This window comes from Carcharhinus amblyrhynchos, chromosome 10 (assembly GCF_965287045.1).
Source record: "Carcharhinus amblyrhynchos chromosome 10, sCarAmb.v2.hapA, whole genome shotgun sequence".
In the NCBI taxonomy this organism is placed as follows: domain Eukaryota; kingdom Metazoa; phylum Chordata; class Chondrichthyes; order Carcharhiniformes; family Carcharhinidae; genus Carcharhinus; species Carcharhinus amblyrhynchos.
In genome coordinates, this window is record NC_137333.1 from 94,009,427 (window position 1) to 94,033,344 (window position 23,918).

General features: G+C 40.7%; 1 protein-coding gene across 2 annotated transcripts in view; it reads right to left on the bottom strand.

The window, feature by feature from the left end:
• Nucleotides 1-203: 203 nt before the first annotated feature.
• The window catches only part of cyfip1 (cytoplasmic FMR1 interacting protein 1), a 206,499-nt gene continuing 182,784 nt past the window's right edge, over nucleotides 204-23,918 (bottom strand). For both annotated transcript variants that reach the window (XM_080197622.1, XM_080197621.1), the window contains exons 26-31: nucleotides 16,706-16,836; nucleotides 11,198-11,270; nucleotides 7,594-7,688; nucleotides 4,362-4,600; nucleotides 2,537-2,684; nucleotides 204-996 (exon numbers count right to left, since the gene is read on the bottom strand). In XM_080197622.1, the coding sequence (XP_080053748.1) occupies nucleotides 832-996; nucleotides 2,537-2,684; nucleotides 4,362-4,600; nucleotides 7,594-7,688; nucleotides 11,198-11,270; nucleotides 16,706-16,836 (851 nt within the window). In that variant the 3' untranslated portion in view covers nucleotides 204-831. The remainder of the gene's footprint in view (nucleotides 997-2,536; nucleotides 2,685-4,361; nucleotides 4,601-7,593; nucleotides 7,689-11,197; nucleotides 11,271-16,705; nucleotides 16,837-23,918) is intronic.

Genomic DNA, 23,918 nt, shown 5'->3' on the forward strand with positions numbered 1-23,918 from the left:
TTGGAACCCAACCAAGCTGTATATTTTTGCTCTCTGTAGCCACGAGCTAAGTTGTAGCACCCTTTCTGCCAGAGACTGGCACTGACCAGAGCCCTGAGATATTCCTGAATGGCTCCCATCACAGCAGGCAGAAGCCACTGGAGGAACTAAACAATTGCACTTGTGATTCAAATCTAAAAGTGAAGTAGAAGAAGCATAAGAACTAGATGCTGAAATATTTATTTCTTCTATATAAATTGGCAAACATTTCAAACAAGTTTTGAGTTCATTTTTATGTCTGTTGCAACAATAAATTGTGAAAAAGCTTATTTACTATAAAAGTGTTACACTAGAAAAAAACTGGAGCAAAAATATTATTGGAATAGAGTAGAAAAAATGGCATCTTTTAGTACAGCACCAGTAAACTGAATGCACGCAGGTGTAGTAAAATATATAAGATTTGGAAAAAAACTTGTTAATCTTTTTATAACAATGGCATTACAAAGAAATCACACTGATTACATTAAATTTATTAAATCTTTGCAACTAAATTTATTCTAAAAAATAGCCAGTTTTATTTTCAATCCCTTCCAAGTATTTATTGCTGGTAGTGTTTGATGGCAAAAACATCAGTAAAAACCCTCAACCACAGCAAACCGTGCATTGACCTAAAAAATAAAATAATCACCCAGCACTTTAAATGTTTAATCTCTAACATCCCCCCCCATAATTAAAACCAAGAGTATCAACCATTTGCGTTATTCAGGTGCTCAGAACATTAAAATTATGATTATTAGGATTACAAATATCCTTGGATTGCTTGAACTGTCCCGAGTGTTTAACTTCCTCCTCTTATGAGCTCGCCAGTGACTGATGGATAGGTGGCTGGAAACAGCGGACATGTTCCACAGGTACATTCTCACCATCGCCTGACTTCAGATACTTGTTCAAGATAGCAAAGATTTCATCGTTGAGAATTTGGAATTTGCGAATTCTGTCGACCATTTTCTTCAAAGGCTGTAAATTTGAAAGGAAACAAACTCATACAGTATTTCTTAACATGAATGAGAAAATTATTTAATTTTAAAAAGTTCATTTATAGGACATGAGCGCCGCTGGCTGGCCAGCATTTATTGCCCATCCTTAGTTGCCCAAGGGCAGTTGAGAGTCACGACATTGCTATGCCTCCGGAGTCATATGTAGACCAGGCCAGGTAAGGATGGATTATTTCCTTTCCCTAAAGGACATTGGCGAACCAGATGGGTTTTTCTGACAATTGACAATGGTTTCATGGTCATCAGCAGATTCTTAATTCCAGATTTTTGTTTAAAAAATTGAGTTCAAATTCGACCATCTGCCATAGTGGGGATTCGAACCCAGACTCCCAGAACGTTAGCGGAGTTTCTGGATTAATAGTCCAGCAATAATACCACCAGGTCATCGCCTCCCCATCTCCTGAATGTTTCCCCCATGCGAGGTATAATTCGGATGTTAGAGGGAGGTTCTTCACACAGAGGGTAGTGTGGGTATGGAATGCTCTGCCAAGCAAGGTGGTGGAGGCAGGCACACTGGAGTTGTTTAAGAGTTACTCAGATAGGCACATGAGCGGGATGGAGATGGAGGGATATAGGAGACTGTTTTAAATAAGGTTCAGGAGCCTTGGGACGTCCCTGGGAATCATCTGATTCCTATGGACCTTCCAACATATTTTCTGGCTCAGTTGGGGATTCCCTTGAATGTGTGTATAAGGATGTGGATGATACTGATGTTTTTCTCTTTTAATCCACAGGTGCTTCGGTCCGCCTTGTTGTCCAACAAGGGGCATACACGCGATGGGTCGTACGAGGGCTGCTCCTGGTTGTTTCGAGAATAGCCTAGTACTTCACGTTGTTAGTGTATGCTTAAACTGAACCAGATGCTGGGCAACATGACAGCTCAGTGACTATCACTGATTGCTGTGCAGATACATGGATTTGGGCCAGTGTCTGCAGGAGTTTGCACATTCTCCCCATGCTTGCGTGGGTTTTCTCCAGGTGTTCCGGTTTCCTCGCACACCCCAAAGAGGTGCTGTTAGGCTGATTGGTGTAACAAATTGTCCCCAAAATTAGTCTTCCCTCAATGTGGAATGCCATAAGCATAGACAAGGGTCATGGGTGGAGAGGGAACTCAATGTTAAAATGGCGGCGCAGGCTCGTTGGGCCAAAGGGCCTGTTTCCTGCAAGGTGTTATTCCTTCTGCTTACTCCACCTTTACATGTTCCTTCGGCAGGAGAATGGCTTCGGCCAACAAACTTACCATGACTACTATTTAGCAGTACTTCTTAACTAGTTACTTTAAGATTCCTGTTGCAGGATTGATGATTTTTTTCTCATCCCTTTCCTGCTGTGAAATATTTCACTATTAGGATGCACTCCATCTCATAGCAAAGTCACCATGGACCAATTCCCACCTCTCTAGTTTGTTAACATGTGGGTTAGCCGGCGCTCGAAGGACTGCATCATACAAATATAATGGTGGCCATATCAAATTCATGCAAACACTTTCAAGGTTAGCATACCACGTTTTTGAGGACATCATCTTTGCCATCATGCTTCTGAACTTTGAGCAGATGATAACAGAAGTCAAGGACATCAAATCGACGTTGCTGTCCAAGCAGTGTGATAATCATACAGCCAGCCCAGTGCAGTCCATCTCCAAAACACTGCCTGTGTGATTTGAAGATAAGGTTAATGCCAAGTAGCACCATGCGTTTGAGTGGTTCGAGATTGATCCAACACATTAAAACAGGTCTTTCCCTTTGAAAAAGGCAAGTTAATTTGATGTGCACATCCTCCACTTCACTCCATATATATCAAGAAGCTACCCTGGTGGGATCACTGTGTTTGAACAATGAGGAGCTGAGGTGTACTGACCAAGAAGGTTTTATCCCTGGTCTATGCTCAGTTAACTATATCATCTGGGACAACTGGCCTCAGCACCTTCGGATAGATTGGGAACAATCAGGGTTTCCACTCGCCATCCAGGAATTCCTATTGGAACTATGCAAGGGAAAACCAGACTAGATCAAGCACAGGCTCAGGCAATGATGCCCACTACCTGTTAATGCTAACAAATGAACATGGGGTGCAGGTAACAGAACGACTCGTGCTTGTAGAACTGCTGTAAGGAGTTCATGCTTCAGGAGTGGAGAAAAGATTGGTGAGATTGACCCAAGAGAAACTGAGACAAAAAAATTAAAATCAGAAAAATCACCACTGTTCATATTACGTTACTTCTTTTGGAATCTTTGCTTCTGGCAGCTTGAGGGACATCTTGGATTGTAGTTGATCAATACAACCTACTTGATGCAGTATGTTCAAGTAATAGGAATGTGCTTACGCTCAAAACAACTTTGAAATGCAATGCTTTGCATCAATTATGCCAGAAGCTAAAAGATTCCAAAACGTATTACTTCCTCAGAAACGGAAGTATTATTGATCTAATGAATTAAATCAATGGCAGGGTTTCAAGCTATTTTAATATCCACTCATAAGTAAAGTTCAAATTTCTTATGGTCTGGAGTGCATCTAATCTAGTTAAACAGCAGAGTGTCTTGTTGTATGAACAAGACATGATAATCAGGTGCCATTCTCTACACTCTCAGCAGCTATAAGGTTAGGTGCACTAAATTAACTAATTGGCTTATCTAGCATAGGATACATGAGGTGGCACCGTTGTTGGCACTGCTGCCTCAGTGCCAGGGAGCTGGGTTCTATTCCCGGCTTGGATCACTGACTGTGTGGAGTCTGCACGTTCTCCCTGTGTTTGCAAGTGTTTCCTCCAGATGCTCCGGTTTCCTCCCATAGTCCGAAAGAAGTGCTGGTTAGGTGAACTGGCCATGCTAAATTCTCCCTCAGTGTATCCGAACAGGTGCCGGAGTGCGGCAGCTAAGGGATTTTCATTGCAATGTGAATGTAAGCCTACTCGTGACTAATAAATAACCTTTAACTTTAAAAATGAATGGACAGAAAATGGTTTTACTACTGGAATGTAGGGGCAAGGGTGGGGAGAGAAACCATCCTAAAAAGCAAGGGGAATAAAACCACAGACATGAGCTTGGTCAGCCTATGTCATTTTTAATCTTTGCTCCCATAAAATCCTGGGTAAAACCAAAGCAACCTGTCATTTACCCACACCTTCTAAATTTATAGTGTTTTTGCAGATTCCTCTCATCCTTCAGTGTTATCCACCCCATGGGACCTCCAATTAAGTATTATAAGTAGAAAAACACACAGCATCGATCAAGTGTGCGCCCAGGTCTCCTTTCTGCTCACAGTCTCTGTCAGGGTTTGCAGCATCATGCGGATTAGGAAGGCTATAATTTAAAATAGAAAGGCACTTACTCCACAGTGAATTCATGTGCTCCCACTGGGATACAGTATACAAACTGCATGGCACTCCACAGCCTGTGGAATTCCACACACTCATCCACATGCATCACTCCATTACTCGGAAGAGGTCCTCGCCATATAGGGTCATCCAGGAACTGCCGGATTCGTGTCAGAATCACCTCAAACATGGAAAGTCCACAACAGAGTCGCTCCTTTGTCAGCAGATCTCCTTCTCTTGCTATTGCTACTTGCTGATTACAGGGAGATATAAATAAAAATCCTGATTAGTGATTTTTATCAGACCTGAAACATCGAGTTTTCTTCCTCTTAGACTAACCTGCTTAATTTTCCATTTTTACTTCAATGAGTCAAGTGAAACTTACAAGATTTATAAAATAATTAACTTATTAACAACTACCATCACTACTAATGCACAAGTATTCTAAATACAACTACCTGATATTTCATGGTCTTTTTCACAATGAGTTGCAGGATATTGCCGGGGTTATGGGGGGGGGGGGGGGGCCATTGCAAGAGGTGCTAGCTGGTCTTGATGAATGGGGTTTTGTGAAGGAGATGCAGGGACAGAGTCAACATTTTTAACTGACTCCTGGAAAATTCAGGCCAATCAAAAAAATGCAGACATTTTGTGCCACAGTTTTACTTAAACTGTGAAATATAGGAAGATATCACTAGCAGATCCTTCTGTGGTGCTTCTGAGAAAAGTCCAGAGAGCATAAAACAGAAAATGCTGGAAGATATCATATCAGGCTCAGAATGGTTAACTTAGTTTCCCTCTCCGCAGATGCTGCCAGACCTGAATTTTTTCCAGCAGTGAATTTATATTTTAGATTTTAAAAGGGGAGGCAGTAGTATATAGGTATTGTCACTGGACTAGTAATCCAGAGACCCAGGATAATGCTCTGGGAACCCATGGCAGATGGTGGTATTTGAATTAAATAAGAATTTGGAATTAAAAGTCTAATGATCACCATGGAACCACTGTCGATTGGTGTAAAAGCCTATGTGGTTCACTAATGTCCTTTTGGGAAGGAAATCTGCCGTCTTCAGCAGGTCTGGCCTACATGCGACTCCAGACACACAGCAATGTGGTTGACTCTCAAATGTCCTCTAAAATAGAGGGCAATTAGGGATGGATCCAGCCAGCAATGCCCACATTTCGTAAACGGAATAAAAGATAGATCTCCAGCACTCACAGCACTTTGCTGTAAAGGTCAAAGAATATGCTGTTTTAATAAAGACAGCAGCAATATTCCACAAACTTAACATATTCTGTCACCAAAGGTAAGCTGAGTGAAAGCAGCATTTCCATTCAAGTCTGCAAACTATCCACATACTGAAATCAATTTGAAGATAACTGTTGGGAGGACTTCTCTTTAGATTTGCCACAGAAAAATCCCATACTTGAATAAGGTGATAGAAATTTGCTTGGAGGACATTTCATTTTATCATGTACAAACAGATGTAACTTGATGAACGCCAATTACAATAAATATCATGTGTGACTATTCAACAAAGAACAGGGGAATCCTCCCTGGTGTCCAAGTCACTATTTATCCATCAACCAACATCATAAGAATAGATTATCTAGTAATTATCATATGAATATTTGTCAGACTTTGCTGTGCACAGTTTGCCTGTGGTACAACCACCACTACTATATTTCAAAAGTACTCAACTGGTTGTAAATTGCTTTGGGACATCCCACGGTCACAAAAGTCTCTATAAAAAATGCAAGTTATTTCTTCTTCAACTCTAGGTTATCCATAAGTCAGGAAAATCAGAAAATAATAACTGGCTTTATTTCTATTTTAAGAAAAAACTTCAGCGTCACAGAGGTTTACATCATGGAAACAGGCCCTTCGGTCCAACTTGTCCACGTTGCCCTTTTTTTGAAACAACTAAGCTAGTCCCAATTGCCCGCATTTGGCCCATATCCCTCTATACCCATTACTCATGTAACTGTCTAAATGCTTTTTAAAAGACAAAATTGTACCCGCCTCTTCTACTACTACTACATTCAGTTGCAATTTGTTGGGGTTTACTAGAGTGCAATGCCTCCAGTGTGCCAGACAACTCCAAATATTATATAAATTGTAATCTTCCATGGTGCTACTCACAGTAAATGCTCATGGTAAAAGCATAGGATCCCTGTTTCATAAAAAAAATTCTGCTGAAGAACAGGTATGACTCAGACTTTAAGACTATTAAGCCTAAATCTTGTTAAGTACACACTGAGTGCAAGCCAATTTAAAGGCTAGAAACATGTGGTTAGAGAGCTTTTCAGTACATTTCAAACAAGTGCCTGCTTTTTTATTCTTATTCAAAGTATGACGCACAAATTTCTGCTAGGCGCTGTGCGGGTTCTGAGATCTGAGGTATAAGAACTGTGGGGATTGACAAAGAGCTTCAACTATTAGTTACTCCCACTGTTACGCACAAGGCTGTGTCACACACAATTCTTCTGTGAGGTGAAGTCATATCCATTTAAGCTGAAGAAACCTAGGTGTTGTTAAGAGAACAAATGGATGACGTCAGCTTGCAATGCCAACCAGTGATTTGCAAGGTCACTCAGAGGCTCGTAATGTCAGCATCTGTGTCAAATTGATAATCATTTGTTTCCTGAGCACTTGGAAGACAACAGGACTTTCAACATGGTAGACAACAAATGCGTGTCAGATATGCTTTTCTTTAAAAAGTATTATTGCTAAACAATATCAGACAAGGGCCTTCAATTGAAAAATACAATTTTGGTTTAAAAAGATCACACAAATCTGTATCTGTTTACGTTGCGGAAAATGCCTCTACATGAAGCACTCCAATTGCCTCAGCCCTGGGATTCATCTCCCCCCATTTAAACTGAGGGGCAGATTCCAGATTATTAAGGCCAATACGGAAATGTGCAACTAAAATAACTGTTGGTGAAGCAATGTTAAATGTAGGTGGGTTCTCTCATCAGGCAATAAATTGGGTGAGGAGCACATTCTTTTATTGCACAGCAATGATACCTTCCACAGGAAGTGTGTGCAACATGGACTGAGAATCAGATATAGCTTGTAATTACCCAACAAAGCAACTCATGTTTTAGGAGTTATGAGAGCTTGTAAATTTGTTACAGCTGCATGACAGCAGTAAAAATTTGTTGACTCTTACACTGATTGGAGAACACTGAATATTTTTTATTAATATAGAAGCACGAGGGGATATCATCCACATATATTACCTGAGGTGTTCCAAGGCGCTCTATTAGTGGAACAAGATGAAGTGCAGCATATTTGGATTCCAATCTCTTCATCTTTGTGTCTAGCCTCTCCCCCTCTGTTAAATTAAATACATGTTTGTAACTAATAAAAACATAAGCATCAAAAATTACTCAACGTGTACTGACTGTATTTCATATACTGACTGTATTTCATATACTATTCCCTGCAAGTAACTGCTCTGTACTCTAACCTAATCTCAAATCCACATTAAACCACTGTCTAGACAGCATATTCCAATCACTATTAAGTGAAAACTTACTCCAAGTTGATATTATTGCGGGTGCACAAGCACATCACACACAGAATACACATTTATTCAACAGAAAGGTGAGAAGATAAATAGAGGACCCATGGGCAGCAAGGACCTAGAAGACGGGGGTTAAAAAGAGGACCCAGAGACAGTAACCACCACCTGGAAGAGCGACCCCAATCCAGTCCCATTAAGTCTGTGGCTGCACAGACTGGCCACATTCTGAGCAAAATAAAGGTATGACATTGCAGGAAAACAGATAAAGGATTTTTGGTTTTATGTATCAAGTGTATGTTGACCCTCTGGAGAATGAGAATGGGATAATGGAAAATAAGGAAATGGTATACGAATTGAACAGTTATTTTGCATGTCTTCACTGCCAACATCATAAATAATATCCCAGAAATAAATTATAAAAGGGAAGTACTTAAAATAATTATAATCACCAGGGAAAGGATGTGAGAAAATGATTAGAACTAAAAGCTGACAACTCCCCAGGTCCTGACTGATTTCATCATAGAAAGTAGATAGGAGTAGATGTGGTGGTTTTAATTTTTCAAAATTCCTCAGTCTGAGAAAGTCCCATCAGATGGGTGAATAGCAAATGTGAATCCTCAATTCAGGAGAGAGAGGCAGAAAGCAGGAAACTACAGGCCAGTTAACATAACATCTCTTATAGGGAAACTGCTGAAATCTGTAGTGAGGAGGTTAAATTAGTAAAGCACTAAGATTTCCTGAAAGCGTTTGATCACGTGGAGATTGTGGAATTGATAGGAAGAATAAAAAAGCAACATATTTAAATGGAAAGCAAGTGTAGAACCCTGAGATACAGATGGATCTGGGTATCCAGGTACACGAATCAGGAAAAATGAGTATGCAGGTATAACAAGTGATAAGGAATGCTGAGATGTTGTTTATTGTAAAATGGATGAAATACAAAAGCAGGGATGTTTTGCTACAGTTATATAAAGCATTGGTGAGATCCCATCTAGGATACTTTGTAGAGTTTTGGTCTCCATATTTAAGAGATATAGATGGATAAGGAAAATATGAAGGGGGTGTATATCTTATGAGGAAGATTGAGCTTGTATCCATGGAGTTTAGAAGGCTGAGAAGTGATCCTGTTGAAAGAGAGGTCCTGAGGGCACTAGGGGACTTGATAGAGTGGACGCTGAATGGATGTTTCCCCTTGTAGCAGAGACTAGGAGGGGATACAGATTAAAAATAAAGGGTCTTCATTGAAGACAGGGGCGGAAATATTATTTTTCCCCTCAGAAGGTTATGAATCTTTGAAACCATTAGTGAATTTCTCAATCAGCTTGTAGACAAAGGGAGCTTGTTAGATTGTTCTATTTCAAAGGTGAATTTTGGTGTGGGATGGAGTGCATTAAGGTGTATAAAGAAATTCTTACATGCAGTTGCAGATTTTAATCTAACAAATGTGTCATTTAAATACTGGAACTATACAAGGGGTAGGTGGTTAGGGATCATTCAATCGAAAACGTATTTCTTGTGAAAACTAAAGAAGTGTTAGCAAGAGCAGGGCCCGGAGGAAATCTCATGGCGATACCATCGGTTTGGACATAGATTTTACTTTGATTTATTACTGTCACATGTATTAACATAATGAAAAGTATAAAAATATCTTGCGCACTATACAGACAAGACATACCGTTCACACAGAAGGAAAAGGGAGAGTGCAGAATGTAGTGTTACTGTCACAGCTACGGTGTAGAGAAAGGTCAACTTAATGCAAGGTAGGTCCATTCAAAAGTCAGCAGGGAAGAAGCTGTTCTTGAGACGGTTGGTATGTGACCTCAGACTTTTGTATCTTTTTCCTGACGGAAGAAGGTGGAAGAGAGAATGTCCGGGGTGCATGGGGTCCTTAATTATGCTGGATGCTTTGCCAAGGCAGCTGGTAGTGTAGACGGTGTCAATGGACAGGAAGCTGGTTTGTGAGATAGATTGGGCTAAGTTCATGACGTAGTTTTGTAGTTTCTTGCAGTCTTGGGCAGAGCAGGAGCCATACCAAGCTGTGATACAACCAGAAAGAATGCTTTCTAAGGTGCATCTGTAAAAGCTGGTGAGAGTCATAGCTGACGTGGCAAATTTCCTTAGTCTTCTGAGAAAGTAGAGGCATTGGTGGGCTTTCTTAACTATAGTGTCCACATGGGTGGGGGGGGGGGGGGGGGGGTGGGGGGGTGGTGGGGGGGTGGTGGAGGACAGGTTGAAAACTGAAGCTCTCGACCCTCTCTACTTTGTCCCTGTTGATGTAGGCAGGGGCATGTTCTTCTTTAGCTTCCTGAAGTCGATGACAATCTTCTTTGTTTTGTTGACATTGAGGGACAGATTATTGTTGCCGCACCAGATTCCATCTCATTCCTGTACTTTGTCTCGCCATTGAAGCTGAATTCAACTGCATGAGTTGCAACTCAAGATAAGATGCAAAGCTGTCCTCTACGATTCTATAATGACTACCCCAATCAGATCATTGCTTGCTGTGTATCACGCACATGGACCAAAGGACACCACTTTTGGAGCAAAATAGTGTCCATTCTACCATAAATTACCCTGGAAGGTGAATGCATCTTAGAAGTTTAAGCAACAGGTGAAGCTGGCCATTTCATGTAACACGTGGCATTTTCCACGAACAGAATACTGAATTCAAGCCAAAAGGACATTCTGCCTTTCACATAAATTGATAATATGATATATGAATTTTAGTCCCAGTGTGATATCAGGTATCTAGACCATACATCCAGATGACGGGCAGATTGTATTAAACAGCACATCACTCCAGCTGTTGGTAATAGGCAGAGTATATTATTTAATGTTAAATATGATTCTATGATAGGCCAGCATTGGCTGAACAATCCCGAGTGTGTTAAGAAATGCCCCAACAACTAATTTATTTTTAGTTGGACTCACAACATAACTGACTTACGTTTGCTAGAAACTACATACAATCATATGCAGGAATCTCTCCTCTGTAGATAAAAGGAATATGTTCAGGCATTGTATCTTTCTTCAATAAACAAAAGCATAGGGGAAAAATAGCTTCTTGGTGCATTCGCCATGGTAAAGTCCCAATCAATAAGTTGACCTGCCAACCAAACACCCCCTTTCTCATGCAGTCGAAATTGTTCGCTTGCACTCGTCAGGCCTGATGAACGCAAGGTGAAAAGCTTAAGAATTTTCGTTTTTAAAAAGAAATTCTCGAGTTCTATACCGCCGAGTGACTATTTTTACATTTCTGATACCAGGGATTAGAAAATCTCACTGGATAGCGAATAATTAGTGCTCTCAGCAATTACCTTTCACATGAATCCTTGGCAAAATATTCTGAAATGGTGCTGCATGCAACAGGTCACAGACTTCCTCTAGAGACTGAAGGGAGAAGACAAATTCAGGCAACAATTTTAAAGTGGGGCAGAAAAATACACAAAAAAAGTTTACTGAATTACAAATAAAAGATCACTTATGAAATAGGTTTCATTGTTAAATTGTGATAATTGTCTGATTCTTAACTAATCATATTCAGTGGCAGATTTGTGTTGGAGGGCTGATAGTGAGCAGTGAGCTTGGTTCACAAGGATTCCCCTTCCCTGGACGGTACAACTGACTGGGAACTTCCTGAAAAGGTTGCAGAGTTGAGGTACTTTCATGTATGAAGATGACAGGAGAATTGGATTATTTAGTAGTAATTTTCAAAGAAAGATACACTGTAGACGAGAAATTTGTAGACCCATGGGGAACGAGCACAGACCAAGGGCTGGAAAATGGGATTAGAATAGATAGGTGCTTGATGGCTGGCAAAGGCACAGTAGATACAAGGGCCTCTTTCAATGCTGTAAAACTCCTATGAATCTCCAAAGAGCCTCACATATATGATGGACCCAAACAATACCTTCAATGCCATATCATTCTGTAGGCACTCAGTAATTGCAGATGAATTAAGTTAAACTCATTCCAACTTTTTACAATGTCTGAACAGCAACTTTTAAACACTCTGCAAAAAGATTCAACATTCAATGTTTTTACTATACATGAAATATCTGGAGTACACAAATTAAAAGTACGAGTTAACAATTTCTTGTTAAGAAATGAATCACCTTGGATATACAAATACTGAACATGCCATAAAAATTTGTTGCTGTGACATATTTTGCTAATTTTCTAAATAATGAAGTGCAGTCCAATACAGAACCACCTTGGAAAAAATGCAAAAATATAAGCACCATATACTGGAGCAGGGGGAAAGGTTATCTTGAAATTCATATTCAGTTGTCCAAAAGCAGAATTTCTGACAAAAGCCTCGTTCAATCTCAGGCTATCTGACCTGCAAGTCAAAATGTTATTAAAGAATATAAAACTGAATAAGGAGGGAGCATTCAACATTGATATTAAATAGGATGCATCTTGAAGATTACATGCCAATATGATTTACTAACCTCCTATTTATTTATAAAATGTGAATGAGAAGCTATTACCAGTGGGCTGCATTTCCCAAGAACATTTTACGAGGTGGCTGTCAATTGCATGGACAATTTTGGAGCTCCTCAGACATGCTCAGAATGTTAAGCATTCTCATCCCAAATTGCAATTAATTTTATGATTTCTTTTGTCATTGGGATTTGGGTGATATCAAACAAAGCAGTTTTTACTGCCTGCTACCTTTTGGGCTGAGGACATTAAAGGTCAACTGTGCGGAACTGGAGTCATGCGTAAACAAGACTAAGTTGTGTGTGTGTGTGGGGGGGCGTTGAGGGGGCTGGTGGTGGTAGGTTTCTTTCCCTGAATTAAAACCATCAGGAAAGACTGAACATTCTAGGCTTTCGGAACAAAAGGCTAAAGAGGACACTGGATCTGAATTATGAAGGAACTCAAATGGCGCTGATGAAAAAACTGTCTCCACTTAGCCTGGAACAATGGGGCATAATATTAGATAGTCACCAATGGGTTAAATGAAGAATTTAGCAGCAATTTATTTACAATGTGGAACTCTGGCAAATGAAAAGACTGAAGAAGGTAACATTGACATTAAAGGGGAATGTAGGTGCATACATGAAGAAAAGAGAATAAAGAGATTATGGGAGCAGGCTGGCAAATAATAATTAGTGTGGGTAGTTCTTATGAAGTATAAATATTGATCTATACTATTGGGCTTCTGTTTGCTTATGAATCTCACATACAGGACTGGTAAACTAGATGTAGGTTTGGTTTGTTTGAAAATATACTGACTCAACAGAAGATCTACTTTATAGGTTTAATAACTAACAAGGACAGAACTGCTGCAATATTATGCACACATCACACACACTATTTGCTGCTTGTCACATGCTGCTCTACGTCCTGTCTACTTGCTTACAGTTGGGCTGAATGGCCAGTTTCCATAATCTAGATTCCACGTAATCAGTAAGCCATGGTTTTGTCAGAAGAGGAAGAATTAAGAGACTTTGGCTGAAGACAGTTTTTAAATAAACAACTGGAGTTCAGACAGATTAAATAACTGTTTAACAAATAATTCGTATTCAGTATTTTCAAATGCAGGCAGAAGCAAATGTTCTAGCCCTACGCTGATGTATCACAAAGATGACTTTTTTTTTAGCTCTGCATCCTTCATCCACTGACATTCTGACTTCATTATATTCTTTAAATTACATAAGAATTCACATTTCCTTCATTTGTAAAACAATTTCTGAGAAAGTTGGTTCCCTTTCTTCCCTACAACTCTTACCACACTCTAATGCCACAGACTTAAAAGGTCGCATCACATCGGAGGAGGCTCCAGTAAAAATATCACTCCTCTGAACCAGGGAGAAGAAAAAAAATTGCACTTGACATCACGTCAATGTTCTTTCATCCCTCATTTTTTTCTCCTCCCCAGTCTCCCCCTCTCTGACCAAAATCTTTGTTTTATCAATATCCCAGCTTTGTCCATTAAGAACATAAGAACATAAGAAATAGGAGCAGGAGTAGGCCATCTGGCCCTTCGAGCCTGCCCCGCCATTCAATAAGATCATGGCTGATCTGTCGTGGCTCAGTTCCACCTTCCCACCCTCTCCCCATAACCCTTAATCCCCTCTCTTATCAAAAACCCATCAACCCGCATCTTAAATATATTTAGCAAGGCAGCCTCCACCACTTCAACGGGCAGAGAATTCCAGAGATTCACCACCCTTTGAGTGAAGAAGTTCCTCCTCAACTCCGTTCTAAACCCCCCCCCCCCCCCTCCCCCCATCTTGAGGCTGTGCCCCCTAGTCCTACTGTCCTTTCTGAGCGGGAAGAGCCTCTCCACCTCTATCCTATCCATCCCATTCATCATCTTATACGTCTCAATGATATCTCCCCTCATTCTTCTAAACTCTAACGAGTACAAGCCTAGTTTATTCAGCCTCTCCTCATAGCTCAACCCCCTCAACTCCAGCATCAGCCTAGTAAACCTCCTCTGCACTCCCTCCAAGGCCAAAATATCCTTGCGTAAGTACGGCGCCCAAAACTGCACACAGTACTCCAGCTGCGGTCTCACCAATGCCCTATACAGCCGCAGCAAGACCTCCCTACTTTTATATTCAATCCCCCTCGCTATGAAGGCCAGCATCCCATTTGCCTTCCTGACCACCTGCTGTACCTGCAAGCTGGGTTTTTGCGACTCATGCACACGGACCCCGAGGTCCCTCTGCACCGTCGCCTGCTACAGTTTTTCTCCACGTAAGTAATAATCCTTCCTACCATTATTCCTACCAAAGTGGACCACCTTGCACTTGCCAACATTAAATTCCATTTGCCAGTTCCTGGCCCATTCGCCCAGCCTATCTTGATCCTTCTGTAGACTCTCCACACCCTCCGCGCAATTTGCCGTTCCACCAATCTTGGTGTCATCAGCAAATTTCGACACCATACACTCGGTTCCCTCCTCCAGATCATCTATATAAATAGCTAAGGCCCCAGCACCGACCCCTGGGGCACTCCACTAGTCACCAACCGCCAATCCGAATAGCACCCATTGACCCCGACTCTCTGCCCCCTATTAGACAACCAGTCCTCTACCCACACTAACACCCTACCCCCAACTCCATGCCCCCTGACCTTCTGCAATTACCTCTTGTGAGGTACCTTGTCAAACGCCTTCTGAAAGTTCCACTTTCCCGTGCACATCCCTGCCTCAATAATCTAAAATCAAGATTCAGCAGATATTCTTACTGGAATTAACTCACTACTATTGTAACATTGTGGATGGCATGGTGGCACAGCAATTAGCACTACTGTCACACAGCACCAGGGACCCGGGTTCGATTCCTGGCTTGATTGGCTGTGCAGAGTCTGCACGTTCTCTCCACGGTTGCATGGGTTTTCTCTGGGTGCTCCAGTTTCCTCCACAATCCAAAAGGCATGCTGGTTAGGCGCACTGGCCATGCTAAGTTCTCCCTCAGCGCACCTAAACTAGCACCAGAGCAACTAGTGGATTTTCACAGTAACTTCATTGCAGTGTTAATGTAAGCCTACTTGTGACACTAATAAATAATGTTTAAACAGAATGCCCTCACCACCTCTTATCCCTAACAGACTAATACAGCCATAATTGACTCCACCCAACTACCACTGCTTGATGGCTTTTATATTCCCTCCTATTCTTTTCAACCTTAGTGTTTGTCCTTGGTCCATTATCTTTTAAAACAAATCTGTTTCCTCAGGATGGGGAAACCAAGGACAAGTTAACAATTTATCACGGAAAAAGCTTTGCGAGAAAAAAAAATCTTTGATGCACAGATTTGTTGGAGTACAGGATACTTTAGAATAGAATCCCTACAATGCAGAAGGGGGCCATTCTGCCCACCAAGCCTGCATCAACAACAATCCTACCCAGGCCCTTACCTCAGGAAGTAGCTGAAGCAGAGATAATGCCTTTTATTCAGGGAGAAGTGGATAAGGATTTAAAGCATTGAGAGATAAACAGTTTTGCATTGCTTCAGCAAAGAGCCAGTCCTCTCTTTGTGCTGTAAATTCTGTGGTTTAAGCTATAAAATTGACCGTGACCAGACAGGAAGTTTTTCCTCTGAGCCTTTTATAATGAGCACAAACTACAATGATAATTAGTGCTATGTTTGATCAGCATGCTCAATAAGTATCTGGTTATCAACAGGATAGGTGGTTAGAGAATATATTTACAACAAAATGGTCAAATATCTCATGGCATACTGGTCATGTGACCACGAATTATTGTATCATCACCCTAAAATGCAAATACCCAGGGTTCAGTATTTGAAATAATCATTTGATTATTCACATGGCCAAAGAAATGTAGAATTTGAATTGATGCTTAAATATATACTTGGTGAAAAATTTTAATAGTTTAGTCATTTCTTTTCTGGCTATCACAGAAGGACATTCAGAAAGTACTAAAAGAACCACAGCGTTTAGTCCTCAGGCTTTTAAGTTGATACAGATGTAGCTGGCTCAACTTCTTGGGCAAGTTTCTGAAAGTTATAGCCCTGATGTACATAATCCTTAGCAATGTTCTTTAATGGGTGTAAAATGGATGACTTATTTATGCAAACAGTAATGTCTTAATATGGTAAAATATTTTTTAAATACCCTCAAAATAAATGCTGCTTCTCATTTTAATGCAATTTACTTCAACCCATCGAGCTTTCACGTGGGGATGAACGTATTGCCTTCATGGGCATTTTTTTTTCCATGATGAAGCAGGACAGGTGAAAAGGAACAATTTCCAATGGATTTTCAAATAATGAGTAGGGGGGATCCACATTATCGAATAACTTCCTAGACCATGTGTACAAAAGTTATGCAATGTTACTTACCAGACTCTGCTCAATAAGAAGACAGAAAAGAACAGCATTGCCAACTTCTCGTAAATTTTGGAAACATACAGTTTTCAGTTCTGCATACTCCACAATGTCCTTCAGCTGGTGATGAAAGAATTCCAGAATTCCTGTTGTTTAGAAATACAACTTGTCAAATCTAAACAATTCCACATTTCACAAAGATAAAACAAGGTAATGTAAACTTCACCTTTTCTATACACTTGTTACAAAGATGAAAAAACGAAAGACCTTCATCAGCCTTTGCAGACTGACATTAAACATCCTGAGATTACTCAAAAAAAAGCGAGAATTTCCTGAATTCATGGTACGGAGGCAGGTTACATGAGTCAGGTTTGTTTTTGAGTCAGGAACACACCTCCGGTGGAAAACTGAATATATTTAAGGTTTTCATGTCGATTAGCCCTCAAGTTGGCATGGATGATAAATTTCCTGTTCAATTAGGGGCAGTGGACAGGCTCTCAAAACTGGAGGATTTCAGGCTTCAGAGAAGCACCTAGCTCCAGTACCAGGTAAGTGACTGGGAGAGTGCTTAGAAGAAAGGTGCCCTTTCAGACGCTTTTTATACATTTGATTAAAAATATATAAAATAGCCACTGCGAACAGTACTGCATATTGCCTGGGATGGGGGGGTGGTAGTGAGCAAGAAAAGTCGGGGAGTCTGTTCACTGGTTGTGTCTTCACCAGGCAGACAGGAAGGGGTTCCAATCTGTCAGGAAACTGGGGACCATCTGGAAAATTCTACTCAGTCTCCTAAACTTAATTTAAAAAGGCTCTTAATGAGGCTAATTGCCTGACTGATTGATGTATATTGCCTTCTTGGGCTCTTTTAGGTTTATAAGATGAGAAAGATTGATAGAGTGGGAGTGCAGAGACTATTTCCTCGGGTGGATGTAGCTGTTACTAGGGGGCATAACTATAAGGTTCATGGTGGGAGATATAGGAGGGATGTCTGCGGTAGATTCTTCACCCAGGGAGTGGTTGGGGTGTGGAATAGACTGCCTGCTGTAATAGTGGAGTCAGACACTTTAGGAACTTTCAAATGGTTATTGAATAGCCACATGGAGCACTCCAGAATTATAGGGAGGGAATAGCTTGATCTTGGGATTGGACATAGCTTGGCACAACATTGAGGGCCAAAGGGCCTGTACTGTACTGGGCCTGTTCTATGTTCTAAACGCACCTCCCCTAAAAGGACCAGCAGCATGGTGTCCCAAAACTAACGTGCTGGCTAGTGCCAGCATTTTCAAAGACTACATCACACTCCCCACCTGCTACATCTCCAGTCCTGACTTCAGGATGTCGGGGGGGAGAAACCTGAAAACTCAGTCCCTGATGTATGGCCAATATTTCTCGCACAACTAACATTACCAATAAAAATCAATTGGTCAATCATTTATTACTTGAGATCCTGTTATACACAAAATGGTGTACTGTTCGTTGAAATATGTTTAGTGTTATATCAAAGCAATGTAATGCTTTGAGATATGAAAAGTGTCAAAAGGTAGGACCAAAATACAATATTTGTTCTGTGAACTTACTCCACTTGCTCTGGGACAAGACCTTGTTTTTCTAAAACAACTCTGCATTTTCTTTTCAACTGGGTGGTTGACATGGGCAGAAATATATTATTAAGGCATTGAGGAATGCAAAATGTTACAGTATCTATCATTTGATTGCAGATTTCACTTTCTGGCTGGGGCAACGGTTATTGTCCAGAAGGCATTCAAGAACCAACCACACTGCTGTGGGTTGGAGTCACATATTGGCCAGACCAGGTAAGGGCGAAAGATTTCCTTCTGTAAAGGATATCAGTGAACGAGATGGGCTTTTATGACAACTGACAATGGTTTCATTGTGATTAGGCTTTTAATTCCAGATTTTTTTTTTTACAAATTTCCAATTTACAGCTAGTGTTTGAAACGGCCAACCAGAGGATCCAACACAACCCACCCTGCACCTTCTGTCCAAACTCCAATCAATAGCAATGTGGAGACCTGCCCCAGACTGCTGAGAGGCCTAACGTATCCAAATGGACAAATCTATGCCAACTGAATTCTAAGAAAGCTCAACTCCCCGTACAATGGACAGTGACTAGTTATCCACTGAAGAACTAACACACTTAACACTCATGGGAGACAGAAGCTACTAGCTACCAAAATGCAGTCATTGTAGGCGGCATGATTTATCATAAAATGGATGTTTTGCCACCATCATTCTGGCCTGAACATGGGCACATCGTAACCCACCAAATAATGGTTTCACCAGTTCGCAGAAAACACAAAGCTTCAAGAAATACATACTTCTCTACTACATTACTTAAAGATGCCAAATGAAACAGTATATGAAGTACAAAGTTCAAAGTCCCATGAGAATGAAGAAATACATAACAGGGAAGCTCATTAACTGGGGTTGAATGAAAAAATCTAAATTAGACAGCTAACATCTTTCCTCATTCTTTCAATCACCAGGATCAAAGAAAACAAGAGGTCAGAAAATGCTACAATGTTGAAGTCAGCTTGCAGCACTGCAGTGCCACGCACTTGTCAATTTTAGTTGCCAAATCAAAATCGTAACACACAAATTATTCCTTACAGCTGCCCTTTAGCTACTGCAGAGAACTAATTTGCACACTAGCCACTGCACAAGCAAAACATGCATACGTTTCTGGGTGAACCACAACTGAAGAAAAAGGATATGGATTCTGACAACTAGTTAGTTACCATTAATAAATTTGCTCTATTTTGTTAGGCTACAATATGTTTAAACAGCTACTGGTAATATTGAAGGCTGTTTTAAACTATATCTTGATAAAGTGGTCATGCCACTGACTGGTGCGTATTTTTACAATGTCGGACATTACAGTGCAATGTCTCACACCAGGGCACCAACCTGATACTTTCGCAAACAGCAATGTGGAATTCATCACTGATTGGCTACACGATCGACCCTGTCAACTGATAGCATTATGTAGTCAATTGGTACAAGTTCAAAATGTGGTCTCTGGTAACCAGTTTGGTCCTTGGGTATTATGTGTGTTAGTAAATGGATTAGCACGTGGCTGCAGTTTGGACAGAAGGTGTAATTCAAATATGGATGGGATAGCTCAGGATTCTCCAAGCATTGTAACATTCCTGAAGGAAATGTTCAGGAGAAAAAAAACAAAAAAAGTTTTAAAAAGTTTATTAGTCACAAGTAGGCTGACATTAATACTGCAATTAAGTTACTGTGAAAATCCCCGAGTCGCCACACTCCAGCACCTGTTCAGGTACACTGAGGGAGAATTTATCACGGCCAATGCACCTAACTAGCACGTCTTTCTGACTGTGGGAGGAAACCAGAGCACCTGGAGGAAACCAATGCAGACATAGGGAGAACATGCAGGCTCCACATAGATGGTGACTCAAGCCAGGAATTGAACCCGGATCCCTGGCGCTGAGAGGCAGCAGTGCAAACCATTGTGCTGGCAGACAAGAGAACACTCAACCTTTTCTCAAGTACAAACAGTAAGATCATCATTTGCACTGGAAGATATCAAATGCCACCTGTCCAACCCTGGAAACTTTATTCTCTGCTCAGTATGTAAAGATTTATGAGCTTTGGCTCAGTTATGCACGTACTTGCATCATCCTAATCAGCTTTTACAGCTGGAACATTCCTGCCAGCGAGATTCTCTGATCCCGCCGCAGTGACGGCAGGGCACGATATTCCTAATTCTGGATGTTTGTGATCATAGCTTTCATCATTGAGAATCGCTGGCAATAGAGCATGCTTTCCTTTAATGTTCTAATTTTCTTGTTCTTTTTTAACATGAATTATTGAAAATCCTTTAATATAGGTCCTTGATAAATGAATGAAATACCAATAAAAAGTGAAGGTTTTTTCTTGAATTTAGACAACAGGTGATTACTGCTAGTCGATAAGAAGGAAAAGCAATTGGGCATAGTTCCAACATAAGGTTGCAAATGCAGCTCATGGGTGCAGCAAGGATGACCAATCCACTCCTGCATGGATTCAAATTCAGACTGTAGTCATGATCTCATTGAATGGTGGAGAAGACTCGATAGACTGAATGGCCTACTTCTGCTCATATGTCGTACAGTGAAATGGCTTAAGAAGAAAACTTTGCATCATCACCAAAATAACCTTATTTTGGGAGAGATTTCAATATTTCAATATGAATGCTCATACATTCCATTTTCACTAAACTTAGTTTGTTCGCCAGTTCCTTTATTTCTTTCTGGCAAACCAATTCTTCCTTCTTAACAACATGTTTCTAACATCACCTGCTCCGTAAAATCCTCCTCCCTAAGTTTCTCTGTCCAAACAGCAGCCCAACTCTTACTAACCTATTGTTTTTTGAAGTTCTGAAATGTGTTAGTGCCTTGGAACTGAACTCCCACTATACTCTGCTAAACTAGACTGCTCACTCCAGGCACTGCAAAATGTGTTAACAAAAGTCATAAGAGCATATTCTACTGCAGTTCATTATTCTGTCTCAACATTAGAGCCTTTGACGCCAATCCTTTCTCAAATGTCTCCCCCCACAGTCCATATCTTCCAGACACAAGTTTCCACACACGCACTCTGCCCCTCCACAAATTCATTGCTTAAAAGTAAATAACTGCAGATGCTGGAATCAGAAAGGAAAAGACCAAATGCTGGAAAATCTCAGCAGATCTGGCAGCATCTAGAAGGAGAGAAAACAGCTGACATTGAGTCCAGATGACCCTGTGTCAAAGCAAGCAATTCATTGCTCCTGCACTTTATTCCATTCCTTTGAGCCTTATGTCCATGCTCTCTGGAATTCTTTTCAACATTTTCACCTGGTCATTTATAGCTTTACGTGCGTGCTGAAAATCTCTGATTGCACTTTTGCACCCCCTCCCCCAAATCCCTCTCGATCCTTTTCCCCATGCTTGGCACCTTTTTGTGCACCAATCAGGAAAGATTGCAAGGCGTGGAGGTGGGTAGTGGGCACTATAAAAATGCAAATTGCTGTCATCATAAACCCAAAGGGACTGGACTTCCAATGTATTTGCATTAAAAACCACATTAGAGGAAAAGTCCGGAGACACGATATTGACCCACTGAAATATAAACAATAAGCCTAACCCTGTTACGATTTAAAGGGCACTTGGGCTGAAACATGTCAGAACACAACTTTAAAATAGTTCTATTACGGCATTTTTTCAATTATTTTAAACTTAAAAGGTTGAGGGACTTTGTTAAGAACACTTTCCTTTATAAAACATATGACAAGTTTAACTTACCCACATCCTCTTTCTGTTGAATATTCAGGACTGAAATGCATGTTATATTTGTGAACCATGTACAGTTACTGTTACACTGTATATCTTAAGCAATCAAAATCTTCTTTCAAATGTATTCGTTCATGGGATGTCAGCTGGGCCAGCATTTGTTGCCCATCCCTAACTGAACTGAGTGTCTTCCCAGGCCATTTCAGAGAGTAGTTAAGAATCAATCACATTGCTGTACTCTGGAGTCACATGTAGAAAAGACCAGGGAAGGATTTTGTTCCCCTGCAGAACCATAGTTTTTATGGCAATCCATAATAGTTCCTTTATTTAGACGAATTTTCCATTTATTAATTGAATTTAAATTCCACCAGCTGCTTTGGCACGATTGGAACACTTTTCCTCAGAACATCGGCCTGGTCTTCTGGATTACTGCTCATTACCACTACGTCACCTTTCTACCCCTACCTCAAAGCTTAATATTAACCACGCATTATTTTCTATTGCTGTCTGTAAACATGTAGGTCAAAGAATTCCATAAAATATAGCATTCTAGACAACTGTGCTACAATAGAGTATGTGCACCGTCCTGCCTATGGTTTTTTACATTTGAATTCCATGCACTCAGTCGGATGGCAATAACAACACTATGGACAAGCTGCACGGGCCCAATCCCAAATATCCCAACTTCTGATCAATGAACAGCATTAAAGGCTGGGTAGGAGATGAGGGATTTTAAAGAAAAAATTAGGGCATTTGAACCTCCACAAAAGGCTATTTCCCATCAATATAAAATGAATTAAACTCTTGAGTCGCATTTACTTAAAAATACTACTGCACAACGTAAAACATTACTTAGGTTTTAAATTAAAACAACACTGAATTTAGTTATTCAGGTTTCATGTACAACTACCTTGTTTTCATCAAATAAACATTGCCCATGCAACCTCTAGTACTGCAGTCAATGAGAAAATTGAAGATTCAAAGCAATATGCACAAGAAATTAAACAGAATATCTGCCCCAAAAAGCAGTAGTGAATTAAAAAGTGATATAATTTCTCACTGTTACATTACTGAGTGTCACAGAATTAAGTGAAGGTTACATTTCTGAGGGATGATTTTAAGTGCATGCTGAACGAATTGAAGAAAATGACAGGACAGGTAACGTACCCCTGCTTCCCTGTTAAATAACTTTTTTTTAAATCCATTCGAGGGGCATGGGCCTCGCTAGCTGGCCATCATTTATTGCCCATCCCTGGAATTTTTTATTTTTAAACACAAAAAGGTTCATTTTATGTGGTTCTGACAGCATCTGTACAGAGAGAATTGAGTCAACTTTGAGTCTAGATGACCCTTCATCAGTGCTTTGTTTGCTCTGAGGGTCATCCAGACTTGAAGTGTTGGCTCTATTCTCTCCCCACAGATGCTGTCGCACCTGAGATTTCAAAGTTTATCTATTAGTCACATGTGGGCTTACATTCACACTGCAATGAAGTTACTGTGACAATCCCCTAGTCGCCACACAGTCTGGCACCTGTTTGAGTACACCAAGGGAGAGTTTATCATGACCAATTCACCTAACCTGCACATCTTTGGACTGGGGGGGGGGGGGGGGGGGGGGTGGGGGGGGGTGGTGGTGGTGGTGGAAACTGGAGTACCCAGAGGAAACCCGAGAGGCTGCAGTGTTAAGCACTGTGCCGCCCCAGATTTTCCAGCATTTACTATTTTTGCTTCAGATTCCAGCATCCGCAGTATTTTGCTTTTGTCTTCGTTTTATGTAGACTGTGTACATTCATTGAATGCTAAGACAACTAGAGTGAGAGACAAAAGTATGTTCACCTACTACTCCACTCGATTATCAAGCCAATATGCATTGGATTGGAAAGTGCTGATTGGAAATTGCAGCATCTCTTCTGAAAAGAACTGGAAAGGGT